The 12255-nt window shown below is 45.9% G+C and overlaps 1 protein-coding gene across 1 annotated transcript; it reads right to left on the reverse strand.

Annotated features, from left to right (window-relative positions):
* Positions 1–628: 628 nt before the first annotated feature.
* On the reverse strand, positions 629–7081 carry rpl7l1 (ribosomal protein L7-like 1). The gene is made up of 6 exons (XM_084483851.1): positions 7041–7081; positions 6233–6338; positions 4064–4224; positions 2819–2956; positions 1982–2091; positions 629–979 (listed from the first exon to the last, which is right to left on the reverse strand). Exons 1-6 carry the CDS (start codon positions 7052–7054, stop codon positions 771–773), a joined length of 738 nt encoding a protein of 245 aa, XP_084339977.1. The 5' UTR covers positions 7055–7081; the 3' UTR covers positions 629–770.
* Positions 7082–12255: the final 5174 nt, after the last annotated feature.

The following is a 12255-nucleotide window of genomic DNA, read 5'->3' on the forward strand; positions in this document are numbered from 1 at the left end:
GGAGAACGCTCCCAGCTCAGTACTTTGAGATGACGATATATTTATTGAGTATTTTTGAGACACCCAGCGCCAGCTCCCCACCCCCCACCTCCCCCCCAGGTGACTCACTCCTCTGACGGAGCGGGCACGCAGAGACCAGCAGCCAATCAGGATGAGCCCATGGAGATACAGGACGCTGGGGACGATGTTGCGTCACACAGCGCCCGTAGTAAGCTCAACAGGTGTTCACCGCAGATCTAACGGATCCGATCCATCTCCAAGAGATAGATCTAAGGACCCAGTGACTCCAGCCTCCAGCTGTCGGCCAGTCGGCAGAAGGACCACCCGGTGATTTACATGCAAAGACTTGAACACCACTCGATATACAGAACATGTTTATTGAAATATAAAGAGATCACTGTACAACATGGGCTCCGTCCACGTCTAAAGAACGAGCGGGAACGCCCTCCTGTTCATCGCTGAACACAAGGACGACCCCGCTCCACTCAGACCTGAGCCCCGCATCGTGGTGCTCCTGCGGCCCCCTGGTGGGTCCCCTGGGGGGGGGGGGGGGGGGCTGGAGGCTCCCGGTCCGTCCTCAACCTGCTGGAGGCTCCAGACTCAAACTGTTTAAATCCACCGCCCCACGACGACCCGTCCAGCGCCGCGGTACCACGGCTGCCGGGGAAACCCTTGAGCCAGAGAGCGCATGAGGCCCCTCTTCCTCCTCCTCAGGAGAACACACAGTATGTACAGAAAACACAGTCTGGGGTCCCTGTGCCCGCGGGCCCTCAGTTGAGCTGGCGGACGATCTTGTTGACCTCGGCGCCCCTGAAGCCGGGGGACCCCAGGTCCTTCATGACCCCGCCCTTGTCGCGGGCGGCGTGGCGCGCCACGGACAGGCTGAAGGGTCGCAGGAAGCCGTTGGCCTTCCGGAAGTTCTTCCCCACGGAGTAGACCTCGTGGATCAGGTCCTCCAGGCAGATGATGCCGTGCTCGCCTGGAGAGACCGGAGACAGTGGGTGAGGACGGGGTGATGAACAGGTACTAATACACAGACCACGCTGGGTACCAGGTAATACAGGTACTAATACACAGACCACGCTGGGTACCAGGTAATACAGGTACTAATACACAGACCACACTGGGTACCAGGTAATACATGTACTAATACACAGAACACACTGGGTACCAGGTAATACAGGTACTAATACACAGAACACACTGGGTACCAGGTATTACAGGTACTAATACACAGACCACGCTGGGTACCAGGTAATACAGGTACTAATACACAGAACACACTGGGTACCAGCCAGGTATTACAGGTACTAATACACAGAACACACAGGGTGAGGACACGGTGATACAGGTACTAATACACAGAACACACTGGGTACCAGGTATTACAGGTACTAATACACAGAACACACTGGGTACCAGGTAATACAGATACAAATACACAATGAACACGGACATAGATCCATACTACTCAAATAATACTGGACAGTAGTAGCTCAGGAGGTAGAGCGGGATGACTCGTAACCAGAAGGTAGTTCTGCTAGTTTGATCCCCGGCTCCTCCTAGCTGAGAGTCGAGGTGTCCCTGAGTGAGATGCCCTCACCCTGACTGCTCCTGACCAGCTGGCTATCGCCGTGGCTGACTCCGCCGTCAGTGTGTGAATGTGTGCATGAATGGCTGAATGTTAGGCGATATTGTAAAGTGCTTTGAGTGGCCACTGCATAAATGCAGTCCATTCACCAATTACTTCTAAATAATACACAGACACAAGTACATGATGAGCACAGATCCATACTACTAAACTATTACACTAAATACAGATTTATACAAATACATCTTGCTAAATAAAACACAAATAGAATAAATCCCCTTTTTTCCGTCCATGAGATAAACAGATAGGTACACCTTCCCATACTGGTGTAGTGGTACTAACGGCGTCCATCATTCCAGTGAGCAGCAGTCAGAGGAGCCCCAGACGTACCCAGGTGCTGCTCGATCAGGTTATTGTCCGTCAGCGCCACCCTGCGGTTCTTGATCTTGGTCTGTCCTCGCTTCAGGATCAGCTCACGGACCGACTTCAGGTTGGGGAACCTGTGGGAGGACGAGGGGTGAGTGAGGTGGGAGGACGAGGGGTGAGTGAGGTGGGAGGACGAGGGGTGAGTGAGGAGGGAGGGTGAGGGGTGAGTGAGGTGGGAGGACGAGGGGTGAGTGAGGAGGGAGGGTGAGGGGTGAGTGAGGAGGGAGGGTGAGGGGTGAGTGAGGAGGGAGGGTGAGGGGTGAGTGAGGAGGGAGGGTGAGGGGTGAGTGAGGAGGGAGGGTGAGGGGTGAGTGAGGAGGGAGGACGAGGGGTGAGTGAGGTGGGAGGGTGAGGGGTGAGTGAGGAGGGAGGACGAGGGGGGGGGGGGTGAGGTGGGGCTAACGGCAGACCTACTACTGACCCCAGGCTACAGCTAGCAGCATGCTAGCCTGTATACCCCTACTACTGACCCCAGGCTACAGCTAGCAGCATGCTAGCCTGTATACCCCCTACTACTGACCCCAGGCTACAGCTAGCAGCATGCTAGCCTGTATACCCCTACTACTGACCCCAGGCTACAGCTAGCAGCATGCTAGCCTGTATACCCCTACTACTGACCCCAGGCTACAGCTAGCAGCATGCTAGCCTGTATACCCCCTACTACTGACCCCAGGCTACAGCTAGCAGCATGCTAGCCTGTATACCCCCTACTACTGACCCCAGGCTACAGCTAGCAGCATGTTAGCATGTGCACCAGGACTACAGCTAGCAGCATGTTAGTGCGTGCACCAGGCGACTCACCCCCAGGCTACGTAGGGCTCCACCACCTTCATCATGGCCAGGGAGCTCTTGTTGATTTTGATGAAGACTCCGCTGAAGAGCTTCCTGAGTCGGAACATCTGGATGACGTGGCGGACCTTGGGGCTGACGCCTTTGATCCTGAGGAGGCGAGAGGAGCGTGAGATGGAGGCCGTGGGGAACAACACCTCAGTGGAGGGTCGGGGGGGGGGGTTACCAAACATGTCCATGTCTCATACAGCTTCGAAGAGGTTGATTTTGTACATAGTTTTATTAATGTTTGCATGTCACTTTTATGAAGTGGGCTGTGGCTGGATGTGTTGGGGAATGCCACCCCGAGGAGGCGAGAGGAGCGTGAGATGGAGGCCGTGGGGAACAACACCTCAGGTCTGTGGTACGCAGGGTTTCAGACCAACAAAGGCTGAGCAGAGGAAGGTGTCAATAGTTCAGGGCAGTGCCATGCAATTTAAAGGGTGGCACTGTTGTTACGAATCGAAACAATTATGGGATTAAATATTTTATAATTAGGTGCATTATGACTGGAACCGGTTCTACGGCGGCTGAAGCCAAGACCTGAGGACTGCTCAGAGCAGAAGAAATGTTTGGTAAACAAACACCACAGAAAAACATTTGGATCTCAGCATCTCTGGGAAAGACTAGCTCTGTGATTGACTGAACATCATGATGAGAATAGTGGTCCAAAATGAGTCAGGTGGTCTAAAGCCAAGTAGTTTCTTACAGCAGCGTCAACTAGAAACTGATTCTTACATTTCACACAATGATAAAGAGACGGATGATGTTATCATTTCCAACTAATTACTCAAATGGTGGCTACTGGTGTCATAGGCCTACAGCCCCTAATGTTAGGCCTACATCAACTGATTCAGCTTATAAAGGCTTTGAACCATAGACAAGAGAAGATAATAAGTATTATTATATAATATGGTTCTTTTGAGATATCTAAAACTAAAACTTGTCCCAGTCCTTTTGGACTGTTCCAGGCCTATAGACGCAGTGAAAGCCTGGTGGGATAGGTCTAGTTTAGGACCATACAGTCATTTACTTCGCTTCAACTCAGTCAGCGTTAAGCTGCTCGTTTCACATAAGCTTCACGGTCGGGAAAGTGTTCAGCATCATTCCTATAATATCTAAGAATGAGTAGAAGTCCATTGTTGTTGGTTTGATGGCCCAGTTGAAGCAGTTTCTGTTCGACTGGTGTTGTCTAGACCAGTGCATGGCTCTACTCACTCTTTGATGCGCACGGCGAAGGCCAGCTTGTTCTTGGGGGGCAGGGCGGTGGGCGGGCGCTGCTTGGAGCGCCGGATGCGGGTCTCGTCCCGGCTGGCTCGGTGGCCTTCCCTCAGGATGTCCTCCAGCCTCTTGAAACGGAGCGGCTTACCCTTGGAGACCTGGAGGAACCAGCACAGGTCAACGTCACCCATGGGTGCAGCGTTCAGAGCCGGGACATTAAGGAGAAGGCGGGGGTTAGGAGGCATCGTGCTCAAGGAGGCCGACAGGCGGACTGCAGACAAAGGGGTTTGAGCCCAGAACCTTTGGGCTGGGAGTCAAACGTCTTGCATTGGTTTCTCTGCCGACTCCAACCTCTAACTCCTCTACACTTGGTTCTATGAACATCCTTACTGTACCGACAGATAAATAGTGTGAACTTCTTCTGACAACTGTACTAGACCAGGTAGCAATGTGTGGTGCCCCCAACTTTTGGTTTTTAGCCGGAGTGAGACTTTTATAATGCTTACATTATAACAGCGTGGGGGGGGAGGGGAGTTGGATTGCGGGCGGGAGTTGGATTGCGGGCGGACAGGATTGTTGTGTTGGACCACCCGCAGTGGAATCGCCTTCATCATTATCAGAACGACGCTACGCTGTGCGTACCGAACACCATCTCCTGATACTCAAATGAGTAACTCACTAAAAAGGTGTGTGTGTATGTGCACCCCTGCTTATAATGGTAGCCTACATGTAAAGGTTTGTTTGTTTATTTTTAATACTGCCCATAAAAAAAAAATCTGATCTTCAACTCTTTTGGCATGATGATTAAGTAGTCTTTTGTGAGGGTATAGAACAATTACTCTTAATTATAGAAATCAAAAACAATCAGAGCCGAATAAGTTGTGTATAATAGGCCTCAATGATTTAGTTGTTTGCGCTTTCCATGGCAAAACCTTGTGATGTCATGATATATGTTTATTCATGGGATGATGGATCTATATCCGTTTTGGGGAAAGTTGGTCTTTCACTGGTGTTGTATTGATGGATGTGTTCCTGCCAGTAGTCTTTCACTTGGGACATACAGTACAGACAGCTCAACCCCTAAAAGCTTGGAACTTAACCCGATGGTTGTCAGTTGACAACCGTTTATATTTGGTTTAATTCCATAAAGATTTATAATTTAGGTTTAGTTATTTAGTCTGTAGAACTATTTATTGTTCATACCTTACACGTAAGATAGTGTTGATTAAATGAGAGTCCTCTCTAGAGCCGTTTGTTCATTCTAGGCCAGTGGTTCTCAAACTTTTTATACCGCGTACCACCTCAGAAAATATTTGTCTCCCCAAGTACCATCATTAGGAACAATGTTATCAAATCTAACAAACTACAGTAGTGTAGGCCTGCGGCCCTATTCTGCTACACACAGTTCACGCCGGAGGCACATTTAGTCTTAAAATATATATTATTTATTGTCAACTGTGGTCAGCTGTACAAAGTGGTAGCACTAGAACAGACAGAGACACACACGCACACAAGAACATTAAGAATAACAACTGTGAACCAACAACCTGTTTGAAAATGTAAGGCTAAATACAAATAATATTGAAAGTTGGCCAGTCCGCTGATAACTGAACTTCCATAAGCCTCATGAGACGGGCGCACCTGGCTCTGCAAACAGTCCTGCGATGTCTACATATACGTAGTATACATACATTGAGGTCAGCTTCAGTCTCAGGTGTGGCTCAGCATCAATCCTGCTTCTGTATTTTGTTTTTATGATGGAAAGTGAAGACAAGACTTTCTCGCACTGATGTGAAAAATATTACGGGAAAGGCAAAACTTATTTAAAACATTTTTAATGATCTCTTGGTTAACGTATTTCCATTCGTCCTAGTATTTTGATGTATGTATGTATGTATGTGGTTTTCCAGTTGTATGAGCTGTCAGCTCAGGATGTCTGAGGAGCCAACAGTTTGGTTTAGTGTAGAGCTCAAAGCACAAACAACCGACCAAACGACACATGAAGACAAACTAAAAGTCGGGTTTGCAGTGAAAAACAAAACATCTACTTGGTATCCAGTACACCGGAGAAAGTACGTTAAGAGTTTCAGAAATGTACCCTGTGCATAACAGTAATAGCGTCACCTTCATCACAGTTTAATGCGGTGATCAGCACGGTTCTCGTACCTTTCTCTTGTCTAGCAGGGCGAGCTTGGCCTGCGTGGCCTTGATGGCCTGGTACGCCTTCCTTTTCTTCAGCAGATGCTCCGGGACCAGCTGGATCACCTTCTTCCTGCAGACCAGTTTAAAAAAACATCAACAGAGACCTACTGGACAGTTACACAACCAGGCGGTCTGCTGGGATATTGGAATAAGTTCAGATGCTGGAGAACACATGCTTTAGATTCTACATATATCACAGCTTCTAGTTCTACACTCAGCTCCTGGTTCTACACTCAGCTCCTGGTTCTACACTCAGCTTCTGGTTCTACACTCAGCTTCTGGTTCTACACTCAGCTTCTGGTTCTACACTCAGCTTCTGGTTCTACACTCAGCTCCTGGTTCTACACTCAGCTCCTGGTTCTACACTCAGCTCCTGGTTCTACACTCAGCTCCTGGTTCTACAGCTCCTCTCGTGACGCGGTAAACACGAGTATCACCGACACTTACGGTACCGGACTCGGCAGGACAAAAAACAGATACTACTCCTTCAGTATGGCCAGGGTATTAGAGGCGCTCCGTTGTGTTTTCCTCTGAATTTAAGCCGTGTGTCGGGGTCTCCTGTGAGACCAGAGGCTGCTCTGGCCCGAAGGAATCCCGGCAGCAACATGTGAGCTTTAAACCCTGAAATCTCCCCCGACAGGACCCCATCCCGTCCCGGATCCAGAGCCCGACGGGTCGTGTGGACCGCCGAGGAGACGGTGCGGGATTCCGAGCCGGGAAAACACAGGATGGATGTAGATATTATCGTTACGATGTGAAGACGAATACTTACTCAGGTTCGGCCATCGTGGATGTTGACGCGCGTAATACGGCGGCGCGTCGCACGACAATGACGACACCACGGAGCTCCGGGCACGCCCCCTGAGCTCCGGGCACGCCCCCTGAGCGCTGACGTAGACCTCTGGGGCCTCATTACAGAAACTTCCTAACTCTGAAATCCTATCCTATCTTAAGATAGGAAGGCGTTTAGGGGTTTTGGTATTATGTTTCCTAACGTAACTTAGGAAGAAATCCTTTATCTTAAGATAGGAATTTAGGCAAGGCAAGGCAACTTTATTTATATAACGCTTTTCATACACAAGGCAGACTCAAAGGGCTTCACATATAAACATTGTCATACAATGAAATAATATAATAGGTAAGTAAAAAGTAAAATAAATAGAAAATAAAGGCAAAGTTTAAAAAAAAAAACATTTTAGAAAGGCAAAGTTTAAAAAAAATGCATTTTAGAAAGTAAGAAAATAAAGGCAAAGTTAGTAATAAAATAAAAAATAGATAGAAGCATTGTAGATTTAAGATTTAGCAGAAAGCTAAAGCAAACAAAAGTCTTCAGTCTTGTTTTAAAAGCTGTCAGAGTTGGGGCAAGTCTTAAATCCTCTGCCGACTCCAACCTCTAACTCCTCTACACTTGGTTCTATGAACATCCTTACTGTACCGACAGATAAATAGTGTGAACTTCTTCTGACAACTGTACTTATTGTAGTCGTAGTTTATTCCAGCTATTTGTTGCATAGTAACTAAATCCTGCATCCCCATGTTTCGTGTTGACTCTGGGGATAATTAACAGATTGGTCTCAGAGGATCTTAGTGGCCTAGAAGGCTTATGTAGTGGAAGCATATCAGATAAATATTTTGGCCCTAAACCATGTAGGGATTTATAGGTTAGCAACATGATTTAAAAATCAATTCTCTGACATAAAGGGAGCCAGTGTAACGATTTAAGAATTGGTGTAAAATGTTCAAATTGTTTGGTCTTTGTTAGAACTCTAGCAGCAGCATTCTGAACAAGCTGTAGTTTTAGGAGACCTGTAAGGAGACAATTGATGCTAGTTTGGTGTAAGTAACACCAAACTAAGTTCTAGTTGAATTCCAACAAGGTCCACAGTCCACACAGAGAGGCAGAGAGACAGAAGACATGGAAGGAGGGAGAGAGAGAGACTGGAAGAGTTTTTGGAAAGGATCATGCCATTTAAGAGAAGTTCTCTGAAAAGCTCTTTGAGGTATCTTTTTGCCATCTTTCTCTCTTGTTCAAATGTTGGGAATCACATAAAATGCACATTTGATGTTCTTGTTCATTTTGACCCTGGCTGTAATTTTAGGTTAAGTAGGCCTATTGAGTAGGCCTAAGTAAATTAAACCAAATAACGGAGTATCCGCATTAATTGCGTTAAAAAAACAACAGTAGGCTAATAAAACAAACGTAACGTTATTTTAAAATGACAGCAGCACTAGTTTGAGGCATTTATTTGCGCTCTCAGACCTTAACCAGGACTTTATTTTCTTCTTCCCAAACGCGCGTCTTTCACTCAAAAGAAACATTTTACGTGCAGCTAAAAGACGCAAAGGAGCGGCGACAGAGAAAGATGCGCGGAGGACGTTGTTGACCAGCCTGCACTGCAGTCAATGAAGGAGGTCCAAATAGATGGATAGATAGATAGATCTAATGTGTTTCCTGTATAGAGCATGTTTCCTGTATATACAGCATGTTTCCTGTATATTCTGTGGTCTAGTAGGCTAGTGAATGATCAACAGTGAATGGACGGAAAAAAGTTTATTAGGGGTCCTACGAACCGTAGGAACCCTATTGTATTCGTTAGTATTATTATTTTTATCCTGACTTTTTGGCTCCAAAAGTTATAAAAATTGGCAGGCTTGTAGAACTCGTAAAGTTAATAAGGGAATCAAAAGATGGGCAAAAATAACACATAGGTGGCACTATAAAATGGCCTTGAAGTTCAGGAATTCAACAGGCTGCCATTACCACTAGGAAGGTGCAATTTGCATGAAACTTGTCATGAACAACTTTCACATTGCAACCCATATGGTCAGACCATTGGGATATAGTGCAGTGACCACAACTTGACCAAACACCCAGACAACCAACTCCTTTGGTGCCGAAAGTGGGAAAGCTGCAAACTTGGCACACATGTACCAGGTCACTGTGGGACTATAGGGTGATTAAATCATAGCAATAAGGCAAAAGACGGCATAGATATGCATTTTAAAGTGAAATACATGCATATGTATACAGCTCTACAACACGTTTAAACAGCTGTAACATTGCATCCAAAACACGTAGGTTGAATGTGGCTATTAAGAGGAGATTCCATAGTATACCCATGCCAAATTTGAAGACTATATCTGAAAAAACAACCAAAAAACATTTGTTTGAAGTTCTCCCTTCTGAACCATGGCCTCTCTACAATGCTGGCTGGGCCTTAAAGGGGTACACACGTTATTTCACAAACATCCGTTTGACAGTGCATTTTGACACAGTAGGCTTTAGAAACATGGTTGGTGATTGTTTTGATATGTTAACTGCCGGTAAACCAGTTTTTAGGGCATACCAATGCATATTACCATACCAACCAAGCTCACCATACCTCCACATAGGAAAGACTTATATTTCTCAGAATATACTCCAATCTGCCCTTGGCAGTCTACGGTCATACTGTCGGTCATACTGTCATACTGTCGTTCATACAGTCATACGGTCATACTGTCGTTCATACAGTCATACTGTCGGTTATACAGTCATACTGTTGGTCATACTGTCATACGGTCATACAGTCATACTGTCATACTGTTGGTCATACTGTCATACTGTCGGTCATACGGTCATGTGAGATTGTGAAAATCCCTTCTCACTGTCTCTCCCCTCACATCATATTTAATGTGGTATTTGGACTTCTGGAGCACTAGGGGGCAGAAGGTTAACCCAGCCTTGGCCAGGGAAGTTCCCCTTGTTATTGGTATGGCCCAATCAGTCCACCTGGGACTGATTGGCTTATTTAATGCCGCTTTTCCACCGCCAGTACCAGCTCGACTCGACTCGCCACGCCTTTTTTGCGTTTCCATTGGCAAAAAAAGTACCCGGTACCTAGTACCGGGTACTTTTTTTTAGTACTACCTCCAGCCGCTCACAGGTCATAATGTCGGTCATACTGTCATACTGTTGGTCATACTATCATACTGTCGGTCATACTGTCAGTCATACGGTCATACTGTTGGTCATACGGTCATACTGTCGGTCATACAGTCATACTGTCGGTCATACAGTCATACTGTCATACTGTCGGTCATACGGTCATACTGTCGTTCATACGGTCATACTGTCGGTCATACAGTCATACTGTCATACTGTCGTTCATACGGTCATACTGTCATACTGTCGTTCATACGGTCATACTGTCGGTCATACAGTCATACTGTCATACTGTCGGTCATACGGTCATACTGTCATACTGTCGGTCATACGGTCATACTGTCGGTCATACGGTCATACAGTAGGACCCCTTCATGGTTGCTTGCAACTATATTTATTATTATTTTTTCAAAGATGGGCTATTTGGCGTGATATCTCTTGCGTGTGCGTGAGAGCGTGAGATTGATGCTGAAAGCGTGAGTGTCACGCCATATGCGTGAGAGTTGGAAATCCTAATGGCACCAAAAATCCAAAAACCCAGTTGAAACTAGATGAGATGAAAACGGTTGCAGTTGAAAACGTGACGCAGCTTTTACTTCTCCGCCACCTACAGAGTTTGTTATGTACGATCATTCAAAAACCCCATGTTATTTCCCATAGACATTTGACCGAGGGAACCGGGAGGCTCGGAGGCGGGACTTATTCTTCAGAGGTCTCATTCAGAAATGTATTTTTTATTTTTTAACTGAATTAACAGAAAAAATGAATCAACTACAACTGAATCAATTACAGACTGGTGAGTGAGGCGGTTCTTCAGGAGAGCCTCCTCACCCTCTACTGTGTGGACCAACAAACAGTGAATGACTAACTCTCAAAGAACAAAACCTCTGACCACAGAGAGCCTCCCAGCTGTTGTTCCGTGCGAGCAGGTGCGCCACTCTGACGTTCCCCAGCAGAGTCGGGACACGGAGGTCTTGAAATATGGTATCGGTAAGGGATGTTTTAGTGAGGCCGTGGTTCTACCACTCAGAGCAGTATGGTTCTATAACACAGCCCCTCACTGTTCATTAAGTATGGTTCTTTAACACAGACCCTAACCGTTCATTAAGTATGGTTCTATAACACAGACCGTTCATTAAGTATGGTTCTATAACACAGACCGTTCATTAAGTATGGTTCTATAACACAGAGCCTAACCGTTCATTAAGTATGGTTCTATAACACAGACCGTTCATTAAGTATGGTTCTATAACACAGACCGTTCATTAAGTATGGTTCTATAACACAGAGCCTAACCGTTCATTAAGTATGGTTGTTTAACACAGACCGTTCATTAAGTATGGTTCTTTAACACAGACCCTAACCGTTCATTAAGTATGGTTCTTTAACACAGACCGTTCATTAAGTATGGTTCTTTAACACAGACCCTAACCATTCATTAAGTATGGTTCTTTAACACAGACCGTTCATTAAGTATGGTTCTTTAACACAGACCCTAACCGTTCATTAAGTATGGTTCTTTAACACAGACCGTTCATTAAGTATGGTTCTTTAACACAGACCCTAACCGTTCATTAAGTATGGTTCTTTAACACAGACCGTTCATTAAGTATGGTTCTATAACACAGACCGTTCATTAAGTATGGTTCTATAACACAGAGCCTAACCGTTCATTAAGTATGGTTGTTTAACACAGACCGTTCATTAAGTATGGTTCTTTAACACAGACCCTAACCGTTCATTAAGTATGGTTCTTTAACACAGACCGTTCATTAAGTATGGTTCTTTAACACAGACCCTAACCGTTCATTAAGTATGGTTCTTTAACACAGACCGTTCATTAAGTATGGTTCTTTAACACAGACCCTAACCGTTCATTAAGTATGGTTCTTTAACACAGACCGTTCATTAAGTATGGTTCTTTAACACAGACCCTAACCGTTCATTAAGTATGGTTCTTTAACACAGACCGTTCATTAAGTATGGTTCTTTAACACAGACCCTAACCGTTCATTAAGTATGGTAGAGGTTAGAGGCTTTCAGAGCAGAGGCTGAGAGATCC

Source organism: Micromesistius poutassou (assembly GCF_964030765.1).
Source record: "Micromesistius poutassou genome assembly, chromosome: 19".
Lineage (NCBI taxonomy): Eukaryota > Metazoa > Chordata > Actinopteri > Gadiformes > Gadidae > Micromesistius > Micromesistius poutassou.